This window comes from Diadema antillarum, unplaced genomic scaffold, assembly GCF_040938485.1.
Source record: "Diadema antillarum isolate AM-2024a unplaced genomic scaffold, OU_Dant_1.0 scf00000057, whole genome shotgun sequence".
NCBI classification, from domain to species: Eukaryota; Metazoa; Echinodermata; class Echinoidea; order Diadematoida; family Diadematidae; genus Diadema; species Diadema antillarum.
Genome location: NW_027270946.1, coordinates 481,246 through 507,500, shown reverse-complemented (window position 1 = coordinate 507,500; position 26,255 = coordinate 481,246). Strand labels below are relative to the sequence as shown.

The 26,255-nt window shown below is 39.0% G+C and overlaps 1 protein-coding gene across 1 annotated transcript in view; it reads right to left on the bottom strand.

Annotated features, from left to right (window-relative positions):
• Window positions 1–26,255, bottom strand: part of LOC139715847 (sialidase-3-like) — a 96,091-nt gene that overhangs the window by 6,833 nt on the left and 63,003 nt on the right. The window contains exons 5-7 of the mRNA XM_071627382.1: window positions 11,565–11,794; window positions 9,885–9,974; window positions 8,695–8,870 (exon numbers count right to left, since the gene is read on the bottom strand). Of these exons, the coding sequence (XP_071483483.1) occupies window positions 8,695–8,870; window positions 9,885–9,974; window positions 11,565–11,794 (496 nt within the window). The remainder of the gene's footprint in view (window positions 1–8,694; window positions 8,871–9,884; window positions 9,975–11,564; window positions 11,795–26,255) is intronic.

The following is a 26,255-nucleotide window of genomic DNA, read 5'->3' as shown; positions in this document are numbered from 1 at the left end:
TTATTTGGGTTTTTTTTCTTTACAAGAGCCAAAAGTCTTTCTGTGTGTGTATATGTGTGCGTGTGTGTAGGGGGGAGGGGCAGCTGATTGAAGATACAACGGAGCAAAATCAGAAAAATATACAAGCAAGTTTACAAGCATTCTAGTTTTCATTGTCACTATATGCAACAGAATTTCAATACTAACATTAATTCAGATCATATGAGGGAATGCTCTATTACTTTCATGCCTATAAAAAACAACAAACAAAGTTTTCAATAATTCCAGAAATTAAATCCTAATTGCATAGTCTCAGCCTTCTTATAAGAGAAAAAATCAAATAAAAAGATGAATCTTTTGGTCAAATTCAGCAATAGGATCAGTTCACATCTAATGAAGATAGTAGTGGGGAAGTCACACAGTAAAGTGCCCCAATAGTAATGGGGTGAAGAAGGCAAGAGAGTGCAAAGCATCGGGTGTTGAGCAGGGGCAGATGTTAAGAGCTTTCCATTGATCTTGACACAAGTCAATCGATACATGGCCCGGCTTGCACTTGATGTTGGTACCCGCTGCAGACACCACTTGTAAAATTAATTTGTCCAACCTGGCTAAAGTGGGCATCAGATTTTCAAAGCCCACTCCTACCCCACCCCCTCACATTTTCTTTTTCGAAAGAAAAGAGGCCAGCTTAAATGGCAGAATTGAACCATGTGTTTATTGAAAAACCAAACAGAAATATAACCTTGGAGCATGGCAATTTCTTTACGGTAAAAAAAGTCAAGACTTTTCACGACCAAAGAAATATTCCTTCCCCACCCATTCATTTCATAAAGGCATTCAATCTTTTTAGTTTACAGGTCTATACACTGATTTCACCTGTGACCAAACATAATAGGTTTCCAAACTAAGAAATTAGAACACACCTGTAACTGATCAGAAGATCAGAATAATAGATCAGAATTTTCCAGTATGATGACATCATTGAAGAAACAATATTGTGAAGTTAGTATCTTCTTTGCCTCGAATGAGCTGAAGATGTTAACAAATGTATATCTTTTTCAAAGGCAAGATATGTTTTTTTTTTTTTCTTTTTCCGTCTTTATTTTGCTTCTTCACAGATTAACAGATACAGAATTTTGACATTGCTGCATATATAAGTACCGTATAATGTTTTCTTTTTTGCAATGGTAAAAAACAAATTGTAATACAATGCAAGGGGGAGGCTAAAAACTCCCTCATTTATACCACAAACAAAGAACCGAGTCCACTCAGCTTGTTGGGCTCAGCCACAACCCCAACATATTCTCAGTCATGTTTCAGGGATGATTTAATCATCCCTGCAAAACTTTCCATCCCCACTTGTCTACAGGCCGAACAAGCCAGTCCAAACAGAGTCTATAATCATATTGATCATGACAAGTGCAGAGGTTTGAAAATCTGAGTTAAAAGTGTAACTGACTGTAATTAGAATTTAGGAATGTAACTGAGCCCAATTGCAAAGGCAAGATATGTTAAAGGTCTTAATATTTTGAATGAGCCTAACCTAGTTAGCACAGAAAGTGTCTAGTACCTGAACATACACCAGTCACAGATTTTTTTTTTTAAAGTATGAACAGTGATTCAATCATTGAGAAAATCGTGTTATGTATATTTCTATCAGAAAGAGGTGAATTTCTTCTTAAAACTGTTTTTAATCTCAAGCAACAGAAGTCTTATACATTTTTCTGTCAGACTGTCAGTCCGGGTCACAGGGGACTTGTATTCAATGTGTGTGATAGAGCAAGGCATATAAGGTAGCATGGCATTTTGCCAACTGCGATAAAAACTCATTTTTGAAAACCTGCAATACATGCATTAATAGATTTGAAGAACTTTAAAACCATCTCAACCATGGCATTAAAAAAATCAGTAATGAATATTAAAATTGATAGCAGGTGCCCAGAGACTCCAACCCAAAGCACCTTCTGATATGGAGATTCTCCCGCCTGAAACCCCTAGCAAACGGGAGACTCCAAGTTGATGTGTGCAAAGTGCGAAATTCCTAGGGTACTAGATGCTCTCTGGTGCTATCTAAGGCTTATTTTTTCAACATACAATAGCAATAAGTAAGAAATCCTTTCCAACGGGAGACACAGAGCCAGGGCGGAAGAAATCAAATCTCAAGCGGGAGAACGGGATATTTTGCAAAAATGGGTTTTCGGCGGGAGATCTCCCGTCGAAAACGGGAGAGTTGGAGTCCCTGGGTGCCATAGTTCACTTTATATGTGGTGATGTACATTGAAAGATACAACATCAGTAAGGAAAAAAAAGGAGGTGGTTACAATAATATTTCCATCTCTCCAAACAAGGAGACAGGGTGTTAATCTGGCATGGCATGGTTGGGATAGATGGAGTCATAACAGAGACTTCAGTTCACAGCGAACCAACGGCAAGCACCGGCAAAACGACGGTGACCATTCCACCACTGTAAGACACCGCAAAGGGAACATCCTATACGCACACACACACAAGATTGAACAAGTAAACCGCTGAAATGTCGCCAAATGTCAAAGTTCATTTCACTTTTTGCTCCATCTCCTCCTGAAAGTTCACCAAAAGATGCCAGCATGGATACAAAGGATGATGGGGGGGGGGGGGGGGTGGAGGAATCTTCCCTATGACTAAGCGATGTTCTAAACACATGACTGCATTTTCTTCATGAATAGGCAAAACCTCAAAACCCTTTTTTTCTGATCCAATGGCAACTCTTTGACTGTAAAAATGGCCATGAAAGTAAAATTTCCAACATTCAGTACTTTACACCCTTTTAACCTACTTCTCCAATTTTATTCCCACAGCATTAACATCTCTTTCAGTTTTGCTTTGCTTTGTTTTTATCACTCCTTAAGTGTCATCCCAGATTCCAACGTCTTCTCATGTTCATCTATCTGTTTGGACCTCCCTCCTCCTCCTCTTCCTCCTCCTCCTCCTCCTCATCATCATCATCATCATCATCGTCATCATCATCGTCGCCATCATCGTCATCATCGTCATCATCATCATCGTCATCATCATCATCATCATCATCATTTCTACAATCTTCTGCCTCTTTACTTCTTTCTCTTCCCCTGCCTCCATTTCTACCCCACTCCCGCATTCTGCTCCGTCTCATATTTTATCTTGTTTTTTTCCTTCTTTCTCTCTCCTTCTCTCTCTCCGCCTTTCTTCCTCCTCTCCCACATCAATGCTTCTCTGCTAAAAAGGATCCAGTGGGTCACGTTTCACACCTAGCCTTGAGCTCATTGAAAAACAGGGCAATTATTCTAGCTTGAGGTGAAAGATAATTGAATGAACGAAACAACAGAATCATAAATAATGATAACGATGATGATTATGATGATGATGATGATAAGAGCAATGATTACCATAATAATGATAATAATGATAAACATAGTGATGACAATGATCATAATATTAATGATTATAATAACATCATCATCATTATCACCATCATCACAATCAGTAGTCATAGTAGTAGCAATAGTAGTCGTAGTAATCGTAGTAGTAGTAGTAGTGGTAGTAGTAGTAGTAGTAGTAGTAGTAGTAGTAGTAGTAGTAGTAGTAGTAGTAGTAGTAGTAGTAGTAGTAGTAATAGTAGTAGTAGTATCATTAACATACAATGGTAATAAATTTTGAAATTGTTTTCTGTGCAGAGGATGTCATATGACAGACAACTTTCTTACAATAGCACTTCTTTCCAGAGCCTCCTGTAGAGGAATTAATCAGCAGCAAATTCCTTTCTTGAGCTGTTCCAAGACCAGCCCTCCCATTTAGGCTCTATCTCCACAACGTCACATCCTTTCTCAGCGTTGTACAGCAACTATGCTTCATTACCGCCCGTTCCCAATGAACTTTCTCCTTCCTCAATTCCTTATCAATTCAAAAGTCATTAACGTATATCATTCATTCATTTATCCACCCATCAATCTATCCACCAGTGCATGCATCCCAGTGACTCTGCTCATCTGTGCCGTTTCTTTCATCCAGTTCCCCCCCCCCCCCTCCCCAACCCCACTTATTCCGGTCCTCATCAAACCACCATTACCACCCTGGTGATTGATCTGGTTCACTCTCCAGTGGTGGTAAGCACCTGTCGAACTGCATTCCATCCAACTTCCACCCCAACTACATATCACGTTTATATCTTTCTACCAGTATCAGCAAAGAGTGCACACATTTTTTTTCTTGTTTGTTTTGTTGGGGTTTTTTTATATGAAAATGAGGGGGATTTCCCTTCAAAATGGGGGGGGGGTACTTACTTATGATGTTTGGAGGGGAATTTCTTATGAAAAAGAGGGGGGCTTTCTTATGGTCATGGGGTCTTTCTTAAGAAACTTGATAGGGGTAGCAGATGGGGCTGGTGGCTTTATTATGAAAATCAGGGGGGGGGGTAGGAGGAATAATGCCTATCCCCTTCGTATTCATCAGATGATGAATGCACTGCAAATTTCTTTTTCGCACTTGGATCTGTTATAAAGTACACTCAATAGATTTCAACCTGAGATGGCTCACACCCAGTTGACATTGGATTAATCCTTCCTTCTCCCTTTATCTACCTCATTAGTTCGCCATCTGCCTTCTGCTGCATAATCCAGCAGGGCGAGAATCATGTGACGAAAGCCTTGGAACTTGATAATTAATGAAGGTGAATAATTCCCCTCAGCCAGATCAGCTGCCTCCAAAACATCCTTTTTATCTAATTCAGGAATGGATGATAAATTCATGCCTTTCACACAACTCATTAACTCTAACACAACAGCATACTACGTGCCCCTTCCAACCTGGAACTATGCCTGTCTTTGTGTATGTCATCAATGACATCTGCAATGGGTCGATCCTCACTTCTAGTGCATTCAAATCTCTGTATATTGCCATGATGATTTTGTAGTGCACAAATGAGCCATCAAATTCACCTGTTCCCACTGAATAAACTGACATTGAAAATGACAAAGATGATAATCCCTAGGGGCTGGTGTTAGCCGCTGGGGGAAAGCACGTAAATCACCAACATTATCAGTAGAGCTTGGTTCAGCAGATGACATTCAACACCGGGACCAACACCATCTACCGGAAATACGTCACAATTTTGAGGTCAACCTCCCGACACTGACTGATTTCAAGTTCGGTTTTAATGCCGGTGCTAATGCTGAGATAGCACTAGCACTAGCACCACACTTGAAATCACTCACTGTAGTGCTTGGAATCCAGATTACATTCATTGGTTGTTGCTATGACAGGCAAGTCTTAAGAGCAAGACGGGCAAGTCTTAATTGGGCAAGTTTAAATCATTGTCATTGACAGTATTTGATGTAAAGGTATCTTGATATTAAGAAAAGTAGAAAGAAATGGCTACTAGCAAATTTCACATCAAGCAAGGGCAAATACATGTATAAAACTATTTGGGTATTCAAAAAAGCAAAGGGAAATATAAAGCTATTTGGGTATTCAAAACTGTGCATAATAGTTCAAATGGAAATCAGCTTTAGTTTCCTCTGTGTTTGTTTGTTTGTTTTTAATGCATTATGGGGGATCAGATCACTTTTCACCAGCCAATTACTAACAGAAGCCTAGTCTCCTCGCAAGCAAGCTAAAAAATGTTTACTCTGCTCCATCATAAATATCTTTGCAGATAACAATCATAAACAAGGTCCTCCTACACAGTAAAGACAATGCACACACTAAACATAATTTATGATTAGCCAGAAAGAATCCCATATAACGCTGTATTACAAAGACTAATGGAAAAGCCTAATGTATATCCACTATTGTGGGCAATAAATTTCCATCTGGGTTTAATATTGTGCATTCACTTCTGATAATTGTACTATTGAGTCTTGTAAAAATCAATTACTCCCCCATTTATTCTATCTGCACAAAGATTACGAATATTGCATAGGTACTAAACAAGAACAAAAATGCCATCGACCATACCATGAAGTTGGCTTTGTTGCTGTGAGAAGCACAAATTTTCGGGTTATGGTTAATAAGGTTGAGGGCAGAGGATCTGGATTAATTCCTGTAATTTCTCTTTATTCTCTTATTAAATTTGACATCAATGGCACACATTCTTTTGTCAAGGCCATCCCCCCTCCAAAATCAATCGCGAACAGATGCCGCTACAAGAGAGGAGTAGCAGTGGTCTGCGCTGACGACTCTTGCCATCGGGAAACGCGCATCAACATCTACGCATGGAGATCAATATCATTTGCACGCCTGCATGACAGAAATAAGCGCATCGTTCACTTTGGAATGGAAATCAATTCAAAAATGTCCAAAGATAAAAATGACACATGACATTGCCTCGCCAGTCGCTACCGTCCGCAACAACAAATGCAAGTTGACGGAATGGATTATGGGTAGGATCGCTATGGGAACGACGTAATTGGCTCTGGTACAACAATGTATGTCACAGTCACCACCAAACTATATTGTAACACACACAGTCTCTAATTCAGATAATTGGCTTTCCCCCGCATTCATTGCAAATATGAGTACACTGTTGTACTCTTAAAAACAGACACTATTGACAACGATTGAATGTTGCATTATACAATGACACAATTGAGAGGTGATATATAGTTTTGCAGAATGCGATGGTACTGGTAAAAAAAAAGATGATCACACATGTCTTATTATTCAGTTTTACCAAGTAGAAGTAACTTACAAGGCATAATACACAGAGAGAAAGCTACTATTGTAGAAAGGCCCACTGTTACCCAGTGCTCCTTGTGCAATGGGAGATGCTAACAAAACATAAAAATGCCGTTCATGTAAACTACAACCGCAAATATCACACACACATCACACAAACACACAAACACACACGCACACACGCACACACGCACACGCAAGACTCCAGCGTCGAGGGACCCATTCTACAAATTGACGAGCAAATATGGAATTACTGGGGGACCAGAATCGAAGCTGACACAGGCAATTTGGAAACATGAACGGAATTAATGCCCCCTTGCGTGCTCGTGTGTGTGTGTGTGTGTGTGTGTGTGTGTGTGTGTGTGTGTGTGTGTGTGTGCCGCGGCAGGACTGCAGCATAATAATGCACACAGGAAGGGCTGGAAGAGGCTACGTGCCATGCGCAGGCCATCTCAAAAAGCCATCTTTGAACTTATTTACGAACTCATGATCTGTCTCTTTTCTTTCTTTCTCTTTTTTTTTTTTGGAGGGGGGAAGTACAAACAAGATTGCTGGTCCTCTGCGCACCTCGCCTCAAAGGCATCTGCCCTATGGGATGTGCTATATCCAAAGCATGTTCATTTTATTGATGTTCTTGTATAGACATGGTTACTCAATGATGCCATTGTACCTATGACTCCTGAAAGTGCAACCTCATCCCCTGTTCTCATTGAGTACACGTATTATGAACAAAGAGTGAAATCTACCTAACATTATGTTAGAGGTTTGATCGTAGCTCGACCAAAATGAGGAAGTTAGGGAATATCAGATTTTGTATTCTATTTCACAACACAGTGAAATAAGTAGCAAACTGTAGGTGCATCTTTGATAAGCTGATGATGTGACAGAGTCACCATTGGGCTTCATGCTAAAGTCTCTGCTTAATATCTGTTTTGGGTGTGTTTGTTTTGTTTTTTTAATAAAATCAAAAGGAAAAACTTGTATCCATTGCATCAATTTGTTGTTGCGCTGCAATAACCTTGAAATCACCTAGCAATTACTGGTTAAGAGTTGCTAAATTATTAACACAAAACAAACTTGTTAACCAGTTGAGGACAAGTCTCGAGTTTACTCGGGCAGGTGTCCATGGGAAATGGGTGTTGTAGCAAAATTAGTCCATCCTCAATGTGCTTTACAGACTGTTATGACCCCAGTCACTAAATAGATTACTTTCAACCAGCACTGACAAAATGTTAAAGAGTTGGGGACTAAAGAAGTTTTGCTACCCACTAGGTGTAGCAAATTTTCATGCAAGCTACATACCAGTCACTGGAGAGAAAGAGTGTGAATCAAGTACAGTGTAACAGTTTTTTTTGGGGGGGATGGGAGGCAGGGCTTGTACAAAATGTAGATTAAAGAGCCCAAAGAATTGAGAGATAAACTAGAAAAGCACTCTGAGAGCACACCAAGCAGCTCATTTCCACCACTGATCTTGTTCTCCAAATGAGATCACTGATTTCCACTCATACGTATACACGTACATGCTGAAAATTGCCCGATTTCCCAATATAGAAGCCTTTTGTTACATCATCAGCTTCCAGCTGCACGGCACCTCACCCGAGCAAAGCACGCACTTGAGTGCGCATATGCAAACCTCAAATATGCACAGCCTGAACTCCCAAGTTCATTGGCCCTACGAGCCAAAATATCGAAAATCCTTCTTAAAATTCATAAAAATTCCTGGATCACTACCAAAACTGAATCATTTGTTACTTGAATCATTCTCAACCTTTCCTGTAAGTTTTGTCCAAATCCATTCACAACTTTTTGAGGTTTTTTTTTTGCCCACAGACAAACAAACAAACAAACAAACAAATGGTAAGGAAAACATAACCTCCTCCCTTGGTGGAGGTAACAAACACTGATGAAAACATAACCTCCTTTCTTGGCAGAGGTAAGAAGTATGAAGTACATGGAACATATACCTCAAGAACAAAGATGGATCATAGTTTGGCCCGAAACAAATTTCTTTAATATCTGACAAACCTGGCATTCGTTGCCTGGGATATCTTCGCCGTATTCATCCTTGGCGGGCGGTATTTTCCCCCCGACCTGCCACGTGTCCCCTCCGTCATCGCTGAAGAGGACAATGGAGCAGTTGCGGCTGCCATGGAAACTGTCGAAAAACTCGAGAATGGACCACTTCAGCTCTGAAAGCCATCCTGGGGGGAAAAGTAGGACAGACAGCCGTAGCATTGATTTAATATAAAAGGAATGTTTGAAAGACTAGTCACATCTAGCAAAATGAGATTTTATTGACGGGTCAATGTCAGCTGAATTTACGAATAAAATGTACTGATTGATATATGCCTGTCATACTTAAAACTGCAGTATTCTTTCTGCATCTATAATTGAAGACAGCATGGTTAATATATATAGATATAGTTGTATATGTACATTCGTTTCGTACTTGTAAAGGTCATCAAACATAGACAATACTAAATTGAATTTTCTACAGTCAAAAAGATGCATTTTATGCAGTTTACACTTTATCTGGTGAAAAATCTGTCCCACTTGAAAACCCTTGCCTTGTCTCATGAAAGCAGGACCACTGTATTGCCCAGCTACAGGAGTGTTCCCGATAATGCGGGTCCTGGTAAGATAGTGGCAACTGTCAATTTGAACAAATTGTAAATGATGTCAGGACAACTGTCATTATTAACCAATTGAGGACAAGTCTCGAGTATACTCAGGCAAGTGTCTATGGGAAATGCACATTGTAGTAAAATCAGCCCGTCCTCAACGGGTTAAAACATTTGAAGAGTTCTATCGCAAACTGTGCTAAATCCATTCTTGTCAAGTTTAAATATTTGTGATTAAAGCTTCAAAAAACAAAACAAAACAAAGAAAATGATAAGAAAATGCAGGATATCTTTAATCTTAACTTCTAGACTATTCCTTGTTATGTTACAAGAAAAGCATTACTGGAGAGGTTTAATTTTGCTCCATCTGATAATGGACTTACTTTGAAATGTTTAAAAATAGCGCTTACACTATTTTGCATTAAAACTCTTCATTCGTAAAAGATAGTGTCCAATTAAAACATGGGGTTAGGCTTCTGATGTGTGCAAGGGTTTTCTTTGTCTTTGTTGTTGTTTTGGAATTTTTGGGTTTTTGTTGTTGTTGTTGTTGTTATTCTGGGGTTGCTGTTGTTGTTGTTGTTGTTGTTGACTCACCTGTTGTTCCAGGTTCTGGTTTCTCCTTCCAGTGGATGTTGCCAGGGACGATGAGACGACCAGATTTCAGCTGCAGACCATGACCAGGACCTACCCCCAGCAGTCAGGCAAAAACAAACAAACAAACAAAAATCTACATCTACATCTATTCATTGATATACAATATAAACTCACATAATTGTATGTACACCTGTAAGAATGTATGTACGCAATCATGTATGTATGTATGCATGTATGTATGCATGTATGTATGCATGTATGAATGCATGCATCAGTGTATGAATTCAACACTAACAACACAACAGACAATTGCAAAAGTCGACCAGCACACTCTTTGATATTTGAGGGCAATGATGCAAGACAGAGACAAACACCTGTCCATAGATAACATCGCAGTCTGTTCCTGCTTGAATTAAATACTATAACGTTGTTTCCATGAGATTTTTTTTCCTGCATCTGACATGCCCCTTTAACAGCACACCACTGGTCTTGAGAATAAAGTGGCTTTAAACCCTTGATATGTCCGCAGCACTGGGCCAATCCATCATAATTAAGCTTTGCACGGATTTCATCATCCCCCGAAATGAGAGCCGATAAATCTCTTTCGATCACTGCACTGGACTGGTGAATGTCCTGCCGATTTTTAAACGCAGGGGTCACAAATTAAGACCGATGACGGAAGATATACTCTCCTAAATCTCGGTCTCATTACCTCAGATTTAAAAGAGAGAGTAATGACATTATAGAGTTCTGTAATGTACGTATGTGTTTCACAATGGCGCATTAAAATCACAGAAAGAATAAAGAAATCTGGCAATACTCTGTTCATGGAATATAAAGTATTTTCAGATGGTTTTGATTTTCTACCTTACAAATCTCCACGTGAAAAGCACTGAAGATGATTTGTTGTGCTTTTTCTTTATTTTCTTTCTTTCTTTCTTTGGCTTTTGCCTTAAGGAAAGATTAAGTATTTGTATGTGCCACACAGTTTGTTATGTTTCTCATGTGTTTGTAATCCATGAGTCAACTGATATTGCAAAATTTAAAACTCACAACACACTACATACCACAACATAAACGCAAAGTACTTTGTCTCCAAATTAGGTACCAGGTATTCTCTGACTTTTCTCATAAAAAGAGATAACATTCAGCTCATATTTCTCATTTGATCCTTTGTTCTGAATCACAGATTTAACCCATTGCAAAGTTGGCTGACAAGTTGCAGTTCAAGAAATATCATGCTCATGAAATAAAGACATACACAGTACCCTAGCAAAATGAAATGGGAATAACAGTTCATTTTTATAGATGTGTCCAAAGCACACAGTGTACTTCAACAGAGACACAGACAACATTTCTTTTAACCCGTTGAGGACGGGCTGATTTTGCTACAACACGCATTTCCCATAGACACCTGCCCGAGTATACTCGGGACTCGTCCTCAACGGGTTAATGATTCTCATCTTACAGAAGATTAACACCCATTGACAATAATATGCATATATAATGCACATGCCTGTTTGAAGGTGTTTGTGAGTAAGCTACTTTGTACATTTAAGCATGTGTGAGATAGCAAATATGAACATCATTCCTTCATATCAAAAACATTTACATACTGAAAGGAAAAAGTGATTGCTCTAATGGACTACTTTTTGAAGAAAAAAAAGTATGGAGTCGTACCTGATGCAAATATGAGTGGCTCGGGCTTTATCTTGTCCAGCGTCTGGCTGGTGATGTCAAGCGGCTCTGTCCACGTCCGGCCGTCGTCCATGCTCTTGGTGACATAGATGTTCTGCTGGTGCTTGGTGCCCCGAATGAGGTCCGCCTCGGAGAGGTCGATGGGGAATGTGATGAAGAGGAGAATGATGGTGTCAGTGTCCTCATCGACGATCGGGACAGGATTCATCGCTCTGTGGACGACGAGGGAGGGAAAGAGAAGGGGTCTTAATTTGTACATCCATACATGAGTACAAATTGGCGAATTGTGAAATCAGTGATGTGATGTAATCCCTTTCACAAATGCCGACAAGACAGCAAACCTGTATACTTTGAGCTGTCCGACTGGCTGCCATGATTTCTTCTCAAAACTTAGTCTTTGGAGAGACTTGAATCTATTGAACGTTCCAGAGTATTAATAGCATACTGTAAAAGTGGAAATTGTCGCGGTGTTGAAATGTTCACGCATTTCGTGCAACCAGAATCTAGCGCGAAAATAAAAGCATGCGAATATTTTTGCTTGCCATACGTTCCTGTGCATGATGTCTTGATTCCGTGGGATTGAAAACACGCGAAACTCTTCTGACCCGGCCTAGCGCGAAAATTTAGTCGCGTGAAAATATCCACTTTTACAGTATGCTCAATTACAATGACTGAAGCACAGCTACTGGGCTGTGCTGTCACATACATACAAATTCTTTCTTTAATCATCTTAATTTGATTTTGGTAACAATATTACATGTACATAACATTCATCTTGAATGTGCACAACAGAGCACAAGCATTTTATTTTTGCATGCATGCACTCATACAGTTATACACATCAATTACTGATACAAAGAATTGTGAGAATCAAATGCAAGTTTAAATCTGTATCACTTTGAGTGGCTGCTAGCAATGTTGCTTTTGATTTTGATTTTTTTTTAACCTAGAATTGGCTTCAACTTTCTTCGAGTGAAATAGTGCCCTGGTCTTTTCTGAATGCAACATGGCCTCCTGTTTTCCATAGAAAGTACTAAGCATCCATCACCTCCCCCCCCCCACATTCTTTCTCTCTCTCCTGTATATAAAGAAGGCATGTCACATGAGGCTTGAATTTTGTCATCCGAGTCACATCTTTCTAAGGGTGTAGCATTTCCAGCATTAATATCCATGGCACGCTTCTCAAATGTGACCGCATTTCTTCTTCTTTATATTTTCTCTCTCTCTCACACGTTTTCCCTCTCTCTATTCTGAAAGAACACTCTCCTTGTCAAGCATGGAGCTGTAAGATATTAATGACTCAAACAAAGGCCACATGAACATGCATGCACCACATGAACAAACGCATGCAGAGTTCAGCGTCATCAGTTGATAAGTTCATTCACATTCTGTGCATGGATAGCTGTAATTTTCGCTCCATTTACCACAAGTATCTCCGAAATTAGGATGTGGTAATCACAATAATACCACAATCTTGGATTTGCTAATAACTGTATCAATATGGTCTTATTCATCTAGGGTAGCCACGCTGTAGTATTTTCATACTCTTCCCAGGCACACCTGCCATTATTATTCACTAAACATTGACAGTTATCCAATTAAAAAGCACCTGCATGAACTTAAGACCAGCAATATGTATGAGAAGCATGAAATTTTCGCCAATTGAAGCCAACAGCATTTTTTGCGGCATGAAATATTCGCTAAGTGCCACTGGCATTCAATGCGTAAGTGTATAGACAAGAACTTTCGTTTGCATTTTACTTTCATGAATCTTGGCTCCTCGCGAAATTCACAAAAATGCCAGGTTTTACAGTATGTCATGTTATTAAACATAGCCATGTTTTGTTTTTTTTTTACAAGTCTTATTCTACCAATGCAAATAAGAGATGTGAATGTTAAACATTCTGTATTGAGAACTTGCACACAACCATTGACAAAATGTTCATAATGCCAGTCCATTTTATCCCTGACAACTGTGTGAGATGGTGTCTGGATAAGCAGACTGGACCGTTACATACAATATTATATGCCACAAGAGATTGTAGTTTAGATTCAAGCAAAATCTGGCATCACAGTAATCCCTGTAAACACACTTTTTAAAATATCTTTTACACTAACTACGTGTATATACCAAGGAAAGTGACTTTGCATTCAGCTCAGGTATGATGCCTTATGTATGAAAGAACCTCACACCAGCTGCACGCTTCACTTGCAATAAACAGACTTCATAACACATATGACCAAGGAGTACATTGCACTGGGGGGGGGGGGGATGTATGAAAAAAAATCAATATTTGAATAACACCAATGCCTTAATAGGATTCTGCGGGACTATTTGCGCTACACTTGTCATGCACCACGCGAGTAATTTTCAGAATCTCATCAAATGTTCATTACAAATTGTAAACACCCTGTTTCTAATATTTACAAGCCCTTCCGCAGCGAGGACGAAATATCACCCAGGGGAAAAATGGTATCTAGTTTCTTTCTTACAGTGGCACTCTACTACCATTATACAGTGTCAAAAAAAAAAAAGATTAATATTTTCCCTGACCTTAATGAAGCTGTTTATTAGAATTAGCATATGTAAACATTTTAAGATGCACAGTAAGTTTGATGATCATACATATATATGTGACCCGCTACAACAAAATGATCCTAAAGTCGGGCGGGGTCGATTATTTGAAAATTGCATGACACAAATCCCTAATCTTTCTGCTTTAAATTGATACATAACACATCATATGAAAATAATCGGCTGCGGAGATATCAATGTTTAAAAGAGAGCATGTCGATAGGTCTGGGAAATCACTGTTTCGAGAAAAGCGCCCTAAAAGTTCTCCTTGCGACGCAATCACGATCAAAGGACACACAAGTCAGTTTTCACCTCCGAACAATAGAAGGTAAGCCCTAGCAACCCCCGAAATGCTCATTCAAACACAGCATCGGCGGTCTCCTCACCGACCAATCAGTGACCAGGATGGCAGGAGAAGCGGCTGGGCATAGCGCACCCCGCCAGCACCCACCAGTCGACTGGGCAGTGTGCGAGCTGCACGCTTCGGTTAGCGGCAAGTAGCAAACTGACCAATGAGATCACTCTGGTCGTTGTTAGGGGCGGAGCCTATGTGTGGCACTCACTCCAAATGTTCGAACCAGTTTCTGCTTCGTTGAAACGCCAAAAAAACATGGCCCAGAAAAACGCTATTTTTTGGTCTTTCCTTTCATCATTTTGCTTCAAAATTTCGACAGATGATAGAAGACATGTCAGACTCTAATGATATGTCAGACTCTAATGATATGTCAAATTCAGAAAATCGTAAGTTTTGACCAATTTTGATGCTCTGACTTCAAACTCGATTTTCACGGCTTCGACCGTGCGCGACTTTAGGACCATTTTGTTGTAGTGGGTCACATATTAATGCTTGTATCAGCCTGATTAATTTAATGTGAAAGTTATCTGTAAAACACAAACCAAAAATGATGAGAAAAAAAAAGCCAAAGAGGATCATGTTATTTATAGGGCCAATCTCAACATTGGTTCCACTAATTTGTCCGCTGAAGCAAACAGGGAAGTGATCATAATTCCCAGAATAGATCTGTCTAATCTTTCCCATTTATCATATGAACTAGCATAAAACCAGGAACGCAGCCCCCCTCACGTCCCCACCCCACCCCACCCCTAAAAACCCTGCCATTAGAATTGGCCACTTGTAACAAGCAAGTCCCAATTGGGCTGTAGACCAAACGCGTGCATGTCATCCGACGGAAGGCCAAAACATTGGTGATGGGCAGGGAGAAAAAAAAAAAGGAGACTTAGAAGAAGACGGCCGCTCAAGATCTTCGGCGATGATGATGATACAGCCCTTTAGGTATAAGGGGGGAAGGGTCGGTGAATCTCTCAGGCTGGTAGGGGGACATGTCACCCGATAATCAGGCATTAATACGGAGGCTCACCACGGTGGGTTCCCAAGCCCCCGATCGGCAGCCAATCAAAAGGGTAATTTCATTACCCTCTCTGGCAACAGTGCGCATGCACTCTTAAAGGGGTGCGTCACGTTTGTTGAAAACATTCACGACAAAGGCAAGCGTACAATGACGACGAACATACCCTTCAGGTTTGGCTATCATCGCATCTTACGACTTCTGATGTTTACACAAATTCTTCTGAGCAGTGGTATGATCAACTGACTAGTCAGCCAATTTAGTTACAATAATTGTTTCTTTCACATTCATATGTAACTTGTCAAATTTAGTATTCTTTCAATGAAACAAGTATCTCACACAATCGGAATATGCATACCAATATCTCATACACACACCTTCAATAATAACCCCACCATAATATCCTTCAGCACTACGCACAATGCAATATTGATACAATATATGGCACGTAGCCTGGTGTACTCCATTTCACAATGAACAGTAAATGAAGGTCATTAATCTCCACTGTGATTTACTTTGACATACCTTGCTTTAATATGCTCCTGCAACTATAGAGCTCTTAAAAGATTTAGAGCTCATCCTAACGCATCACACCAACCACCACAGTCTCAGGTATATGCTGTATCCTTCAATAAATTGTTAGAATGTGAAATTTAGTGATATATATATACACTGATATCTCACCCACCCTCCCCCCCCAAAAAAAAAAAATAATAATAATAATTGATAAATATAGATTAATAGATAGATAGATAAATGAATAAATAAATAAGTAAATAAATACATAAACAACTAAATAGATAAATAAATAAATAAATATGGAGGTATTGCTTATAAAGCAATATTTGAGTTTTGAGAGCAAACTTAATAAAACATATTGTAGTATCGATATAATGCTGACATTTTCTTTCTGTTTTAGTATTACAGTAAATTTTCATGATTCAAAACAATTTCTTTGTTACTTCTTCATTTAATTCTTCATTTCATCAACAAAACAGAACTGTCTAATTAGCAACTATAGGGCTGGAAAGTCCTCTGAAGATACAAGTTCAATACGTAATTGAGTATCACTGTTTTAAAACAGACCTCGATGTACGGACACAAGTCCAACAGCGTTCTGCCCCTAACTCCATCCCCATTCCCCTTTTTCTAGCCAAATATCCTTTTGGTGGAAGGAGAAGGAAAGCGTTACGACCTTATCTCGGCTTCATCAACCTATCATCAGATTATCATGTCGGCCAGACATGGTCTCGCCGTGACGTACTTGCGCAAGTGGGAATGATTCCCTTTTCCAAGATCCGGGGTGAAAGACAGCAAAAGGGCTGAGGATCATGCAGAACAGTTTTATAATGGATAGGGAAATGGTGGACATTTCCCACTTTTCACGATTCTTGATGAAACAGGTATTTGTAAATTATAGGCTACATCATACAGATGACAATCTTGTATAAAAAAGGTTGCAACATCTTTTATGGGTAAAGTATTCTTTTAGTGGTAAAAACAATGATGCACACATTTGACACACACATACAGACAGACAATGTATATGTATACACACATACATACATACATACATACACACATACATACACACATACATACATACATACATACATACATACATACAAGTTTAACAAGTACCTTTGTTACATTGTTGTTCCTACTGCCATTTGTTTATTATTTCAGTGGTAGATATGCAGATGTGAAGAGTACAATTTTTTTTTCATATTTACTTATCAATTTCCCAATATTTCACACTCATGCAAACTTTTACATGACTACCCACAACTTTTTTTTAATTGATTTGTCATATGACAGAGTGCCAAATTTACATCAGCTCATACATGCCACACCAAATGTTCTGACAGCTATTGTAATGCCAATGATATTGTTTGCAAAAGAACCCAACTGTTCTCTACATTAATCTCTGTTTCACACTAGCCTAGCAAAGTAACTCATCCAACTCATGTTTTTGCTGGTGATCATCAAATATCTATCAATTCATTCAAAATAAACTGTACAAAAAAATAATTCAGCATTTGTCCTTTCACTCTTACAATATCTATGGAATAGTATACAAATGATGCACAGGATAGAGTGCGTTGTACCGTGGGTGCGCCTCGTGCATGTTGCACCATGTCAAGACTCTCGAGTGCGCCGCACCTTCACTAATGCCACGAAATAATCCTGTGCATCATTTGTTTTATAAATTGGGTCTATGAGTTATTTTTCACTTCCTACCTTTATAAAGCTCAGAAGTCAAAAGTCGACCAAATTGAAATTCAAGATGAACAGTGAAGTGAAGTGGAGACTAAACACCAACTCAGTAAGTTCCAATATGTCATTGGCTTAATTGTTGTGGAAATGCACCTCACAGTTGTGGAAATGGAAGTGAGGTGTCTTACGGAGACACTCCGATAGTGATACTCGTGAACCTGATTGTCTGTTTGACTCTGAGTCTGAGAACTCTGAATAGAAATTGACATTTCCTCTGACTCTGTTCCATGATCATGATGATTATGTTCTTCACCTGCAACAGTAGATCTAACACTGTACTGTACTGATACTACATACCTGATTGTCTGAATACGACTAACAGTAGATCTAACACTGTAGATTTCTACTGTACTGACTACTGTGTTCTGTACTGGACTGCATACCTGATTGTCTGAATACTACGTTTGCTGTACGAAGTGTACGATGTACCGTCCTGCTTTCTTGCCCCAGCGTAAAATTTTGACAGTGGCTGATCCAAATTTTCACGGGAAATATCCGTCAATGAAGTCTTGGTAAATTTCACAATCATCCTCGTCATTCCACTGTTCAAACTGCGCCTGCAACGGATCTGAGCTGGAGGCAGCCATTTTTTCGTTCGTTTCGCGATATCAACCTTCGCCAAAGAGATTTTCCCCAGTGACTGGGGAGGAGAAAAATCTCTTTAACCTTCGCATATAAGCATTGCATGCAATTCAAAGGAGCCGCGCACACAGACGATCGGCAATTTACCATAGGATAACACACGCGGTGCAATGGTACTAAAATAAACAACGCCCACGTGACTCATTTCAGCGCTTCCTATTGGCTACATTCTTGAACCCATTTGATAATACTTTTTAACAAACGCTCAGATCGGGTTAAATTACATTCTATTGTGATATTGGATCTAGTAAACAAGACATAACTTTTCACCAATGTAGTTTTCATAACTAAGTTGTCATCATTTATTCCATACAGGTGTATTCCCCTGCAGGCCTATACATGTATATCCTTGAAATATTTTGAAAACAGAATCCTTTGCCTTACCAGACCTATGGGCCTAGTAAATATAAAAAAGTAGCCATTAGAGTTTACAGTGATGAAAAAGATTTGGATTTTTTCTCTTTTATTTTTTTTTTGGGGGGGGAGGACAAAATCCACAACAAACATATCAGTTTGCTTGACTTGTGTCCAGCTATTACAATTTTACATAAAATATAGATACAATGTCACTGAAAATGCCATCACTTGATATTATGTTCAACCTAAGCCGAAAAACAAAGAAAACCTGCCTTGAACAAACTGTAGTTTGATAAAACAGAGCAAATTCAAACTCAAGTTCTACATCATAAGTTAAATCAATAAGGAGCACAAAAAAAAACATGACAAATTGTATTGCATTGACTTGTACACTGAAGTATTTCATCATAGAGTACCAAGATAGTTACATCCAGTCTTTTGTTGAATATAGTTTGGGTTGGAACCAGGTGCAAGCATGGTTACCAACAATAGCCTTCAAAGATATTTGGGCCAGGTGAGGTTGTTTACAACCAGTTTCCATGGTAATGAATGGCCATGACATCATACTCTGGTATTCTATTGTATTCATTGTTCAACTGAAGCAATGTTGCTCTTTCTTTGTTGTTGTTCAGAGACATCTCAGCTCATTTGCATAAATCTAATAATACTAGGGCACTGCCATGTGTGATATTCAAGCAATGCCAGTAACACCTGATGATGTTGATATCAGACTTTTACAGTCAGAATCCAGTTGTGCTAAAGACAGGTGTTTTCAACAGTGTTGGTATGCTGAGGCATTGTAATATCAAAAAGTGTTGTTTTACACACAGGTGCATTAAGAGGCTGGTGTTTAACAACAAGAATTGAACACTACTCTTTTCTGGCATGTACAGATAGCATGTTTTAGTACTGGAAAATGCCAGCATGGCATGCATGTGGAACAGAACATGAGCCATGTTATGAGGTGGAGCCACTCAGCCTTCAATAGGGGCCATTGAGTGTCAAACTGGCATGGACAAATGCAATCGGTATTTCAATTTGCCATGCATGGTAGCAAAAATAAAGCATTCCAAATTGGCACAGTGTTTCAGTGCAGTCCAGCACTGATTATAACAGTTGCAATTATTCTGCGGTCAGCCAGCATAATGAAAATTGTCGTGCCAATTGGTAACAAGCAGTATAACACCACCTATCTACGTTTATCATTATTCTTGGTTAGATTGAAAACTTGCATGCCCAGGTTCTGCTGATTTGGACAATGTCTTTTATTAGAAAAGAACACTAAGATTTGTTACTATAAGAAAGCATTCTGTTCTGGGTTTGCATATTTTGCTGACGTTTAATTTTTGAATGAATATTCAGCTGCTGCACTAAAAACATATCAGTAATCATCACAACATCAGACATTATATAACGTCTAAATAGATCCTTGTCATTTGATTGGTTGTTTGACATTGATCTTTCATACCATTTCACTCTGACGTCATCATCCGTGCAATTGTGGCTCCATTTACAATGCAATTTCGGATCCATACGATTTGCTCCATTGCACACACACCGAGAGCCCGGCACATTACGCATATAAAACACTTGCGTTTGCAGTGTGTATGCAACAGCACGCTAGCGTAAAAAGTGCTGAGTGAGCACTCTCTCGATCTCAGATCCCACGCATTCTCTCTTGTTTCTGAATTCATAAAGCATCATATGACAAGGATCCATTTAAGGCAATATATAAAACAAATAATACATGTTTTTTTCATTCGTGCAATGGACAGAATATTTCATTCAGTGAAAGAGGAAATTTTTTTATCCATTCAGCTCAGCTGCGCCTCATTGAATAGATCATTTCATCTTTCACCTCATGAAATATTCTGTCCATTGCACTCATATAAACATTCATTATTTGTATACCATTGAATACAACATTTTTACAAACATTGTCAGGATGTATCATATGCTAGCTATCAGACTCGAGGTGCTCAGTTAAAAACAAAAGAGAATACAAGTGTTTTTTGACCAGACAGTAAGGTTATTCCTGTGCAAGTAAAGGTTAAACTCTATCCAATACAGGAGTTCCAAGTAAGAGCAATGCAGCAAACGAAATCCAATAAATTGTTCTGTATTGCCAGCATGCAGGATTGAGTACGGACGTCAAACCTCCCTCATATATTTCACTGAGCACCAGCATTTTCAGATCAGCTACCATGTATTACTGGAACACAATGTGCCCAACGTAAAACATACATAGAGGAAAAGCATTGTACCAAAATATGAGGCATTCACAAATGGTGTAAAAATGATGGTTGTTTTCAGTGTTGCTTTATAATTCAAAGACAGCTGATGGCTTGTAATATGCATGCAAATGGGGAGAAAACAATGAAAAATTATAGTTAGTCTTGAATCTCACAATTATTGAGAAAAAAGAAGAACAGCTATGAACACAAAAACAAACAGGTTAACAGAATCACAAAGAGAGCAAAATTACCCCGTTGAGGACGGGTTGATTTTGCTACAACACGCATTTCCCACAGACACTTGCCCGAGTATACTCGGGACTCATCCTCAACAGGTTAATAAACTTTTTTGAATGGAGCAAGGTATGGAAGCAAAACCTTTGTACAAATGAGCCTATTTCAAAAAGAAAAGAGGCTCACTTGGTTTCTTTATTTGACATTTAATCGTGGATTGTAATGATGTTCTTAACCCACTGAGGACGAGTCCCGAGTATACCCAGGCAGGGGTCTATGGGAAATGCGTGTTGTAGCAAAATCAACGGGTTAATTTAGTAGCCCATAAAGGCAAACTTAAGAGAACTTGAAATATATCGTTTACATCTGTCCTTCTTATTTTTCAATCTGCTAACAACCTGTATACCACATTATGTTCTTCTCTTGTGTGACTCTTTGTCATACTATAAGAGAAAATTTTGCATTGAAAATGCATTGGACATTTCCTTGCTGCAGTGTGTTTATTTTCAAACTGGCAACTAACATAGAAGAAAGAGACTAAACAATCTTCTAACAATTTTAACTGTCTTCAAGGCACAATACTCTCTAAAGTGAGATACTCTGTACATCCCCAGTCTTCTAAACAAAATCTTTCAACAATGAATCAAATGATAACAGACTCGGTAAAGTACAAGTGTTCAGTTTTTCGAGACAGCAATATGCAACAGAATCCCCATAGGTCAAACTGAGATGAGAGCCCATGAATCATAAATGAGTTTATATAAGCCACTACTGTTTATTTGACAAGGAGCATACGGAGGCAGCCCAGCAAATTGGCAAGAGACAAAAAGACCATGAAAGACCGTTACTGGCAAAGTTCAACGATAGTTCAACTGCACCTCGGGTGTGAAATCTTAGCATTTCTTTTGATGGCCATGAGAAAGTCAATTTGACCCATCAGATCCCAGTAACCATATTCTGGTTGTGTACTATAAAAAAGATATTTTCATGGCATGAGATTTTTGTAAATTGGAGCCAACAGCCTTTTTTTGTTTTGTTTTTTGCAGCATGATATTTCCATGTACAATATATTGTCACTGGAATTCAACGCATATATAGCATAGACAAGAACTTTCACGTGCATTCTAATTTCGCAAATCCTGGTTCTCGAGAAATCTGTGAAATTAAAATACATGTGAACATTCCTCATTTTACAGTATTTTTTTTTTGGTTTTTTTTTGGGGGGGGTGTGTTAATTTGTATTTTTCAGTGCTGGTGCTTCTTACAGCAGAGTAAAAAGATGTATACAATGTGTCTTTCATCGAAGTACATTGATGGGGGGGGGGGGGGGGGGTCATCTGATGAGCCTGACACCCACCAATCACACAGCTCATGAACTCAACACGAAAATAAAAACGGTCCATGAGACATGCAGCCAACGAGTCAAATAGTCCATGAGCTTGACACCAGGCAAATAAGGCCCATGAATCATACTAGACAGAAAAGGCCCACAAGATCGACGCTACATATTGTACATTGAGCCCCACGATATAAAGAGTGTCGCAGTCATGGGTCTTGTTTACCTCAGAGCGTCGGACTCATGGGCCTTCTTTGCCTAGTGTTAGACACGTGGGTCTTGTTTGCCTACTGTCAGACTCATGGGCCTCATTTGCCTAGTGTCGAGCTTGCGGGACTTATGACTCGTGGGTGTCAGACGTGTGACATGCAACCCTTTGATGTTCATGTATACTTGCTCATTTTGACTGTTGAATATTCAAAAGTGTCTAGATTGCTAACTATTCAACTGATCCCTAAATTGGCGACAAATTTTGAAAGATTAAAGTCTATATATCTCTCTCAAGAAGGAAAACATCTGTTAATTTCTTTCTGAGTTTGTGCAGATTTTAATAATTAAATAGTCACATCTAATCTTTCAGTATAAGTTTGATATACACAATAAAAGTCAGAAGTGCCAATTTAAGGACAATCTGATAATTCTGCAGAAAACCATTCTTTGGGGGCTAATTGGGTCATGGGCGACACCTTTCCCAAAATATATGGCAATGACTCAGAAAAATAAAGTCCAGTCATTAGCCATTTGAGATATTTTGTACTTTAGATAAGAAATAAAAAGTTGCAAAATATATGCACAATCAAAGGCATTCTCGTGCAAAATTTGACAATTTATAATTACACTAAAACAGGAACTGTAATGGGATTATGAAAGTGCACATACAATGTACTGTATAAGCTGTTATTTTCACAAGGGTTTCATTTTCACAAATTTCGCGAATCACAGTGGGATCGCGAATTTAACAACACACAAAAATGTCTCCATGCGCTTGGGTAGTAGTACATTTATGTAAAGCGTTTGCGTCAATTAGCGAAAACAACTCCTCGCAAAAAAGCCTATGGTCTCCTCATTCGTGAAAATATCTGTACGCAAAAATAACAGCGTATACAGTACCAGGTTGTGAACACACGAAAGTACTGCCAAGTTCAAGGGGCTAGCGGTGAGACTATGCAGTGTGTGTTGTACACTATCTGTATGTCACTTGCACCACACTCCTATAGATACACTCACACATGCATTCACATGCATGTGTGTGTATATCATATGGAACATATATTTTACAGAAATGATGTGTTTCGTTTCTAGTTCCACTTTATTGCTCATCACAGTGACCATGCAGCTGTTTGCATCATAAATCATTGGTTCATATCCAGGATCACTAGCAGTAATGAGTATATTACATCCAGTTATAAACACAGTAGCTGGATGAGTGATGGCGATAATGAGTGTCCAAAAGAGTGTGTAAACAGGAGCTACGGTTGACCTGGGAAACTTCACTGGAGGCAAGAGGGGCACATATTAACCCGTTGAGGACAGACTGATTTTGCTACAACGCAAATTTCCCATAGACACCTGCCCAAGTATACTCCGGACTCGTCCTCAATGGGTTAACCACACAGTATACATCATCAATATCACAGTCAATTTTTTTTTTTCAAATAAATGGCACTGATGAGATATCCATGTGGACAGAGTCAGTAGTTGATGCCACATTCATATCTACCACAGACAAGTAAACCAGCACTAAGTAAATTCTATTCATAAAGAAGGCACCAACAAGATCACATACACTATCCGCAACTGACAAAGAGATATTGCCATTTATCTTGTGTTTGCAACACCTATATACTCCTAGAATCAGAGTAATCTAGGAATATTTGTGTGTGTGTGTGTGTGTGTGTGTCGAGCCCGGCTTCCTCTCACAAAGAAAGCGATGCAGTTTTTACACATACTTAAAGTGGAAAAGGCTTAGAAATCATGAAACATATGAGATATTGCTTGAAGGCAAGATGCCAAAGGAAGACCACAGGAACGAGAGTGAAATGTAGATGCATTTCACCTGGAACGGATTGGTCACGCTACTCATGTCGTAAATCATCCGAGCACACATCGAGAACGCTGTGCGCAAACATGCGGAAAGTGTAACATAGCCACGCATCAATAATTCATGGTCATATATATAGATGGGTCGCGTATTCAGAGGATGTGTATATCGTACATAGCATCAGCAAAAAAAAAAAAAAAAAGATACGAAAAGAACCTACTGTAATTACAGCAGATATCCCATCAATGGTTTCCAACTGGACCAATGCAATTAGAAGCTTGACTTTCATATCTACTGAAGATTATTTCAGCATTACAGACATAAAAAACAACAACAAAAATAAACCGGGACAGCAGGATAGAAGTCTCCACAAGGCCTATGAGTCATTGATAATATCACTGGATCACATTCCGCATTATATCTACAAAACTACCAACATGGCACTCCCCCCCCCCCTCCCCTTTTGACGAGATAGTCGAGCATCCAGCTTGGTACTCCACCAAAACTAAAGTTTTAATGAATGTGTAATGATGATGAATACAGACATTTCTAAAATAGGATATAGGAATGATGCCATACACATATCTCATAGCAGTATTTTTTGTGGACGTACTAGATAAAGCCCCCTGTGGTATTAATTGCTTGAGGTAAAGTGCAATTAAAGCATTGTATGTATCCAAGCTTGACTTTCACATTTATATCTAAAGATTATTTCAGCATTACACACAAAAACAAAAACAAAACAAAAACAAACTGGGACAGCAGACAGAAGTCTCCATAAGGCCTATGAGTCATTGACGATATTATTGGTTCACATTCTGCATTATATCTCAAGAAGAAAAAAATACCAACAGAGTTCCCCCCCCCCCCCCCATATTTTATTTTTGATGGGATAGTGGAGCATCTATCTCGGTCCTTCACTGATATCGATGCACGGAAGACTTAAATGGAGACAATCAAAATGAAGAGAAGACCTGGGAATCAGGGGCATCAAAAACCACTGGGAGCCAGAGAATTTGAAGAAGAGAGATGGAGAACGAGAGTGAAAAAGAAAAAAGACCGATAACAAGAGAGGAAGATGAAGAGGGAGCCAAAAATGAGAGATGTAGGGAGAGAGAGAGAGAGAGAGAAGATGGAAATGATATGCTCAATTCCATCCATTTGATCGGATCGGTACTAGCGCTTGCTTATACCATAAATCATTGGCACACATTAAGGAGCCTATAAATGCGGGGAGCGTAATGTACCCAGGCCAGAAGCTGGCGGTAGGATGGATGTTACCTGATCACGCGATGAGTGACAGGAAGGCCCGCTGGCCCTCAAATTTGTTGACAGATGAATTTTTACATCATTTGACTTGTCAACACATCACACATAAAGAAGAGTGTAGGGTACACTACATAGTGTGTTTACACTAGCTTGTTTTCTCATGACTTGCTTTGCAAATGGCTTATTTTTACCTCTAAACAATATGAACGAGAATAAACAATTACTAGTAAAACTGTGATCAAACACTCCTTATTAGTATGATTGCAGATGACGGATTACTCACGACTGATAATTACTGTGAAACAGAAAATTCTTCACACATTCCATGTATGTGATCAAAA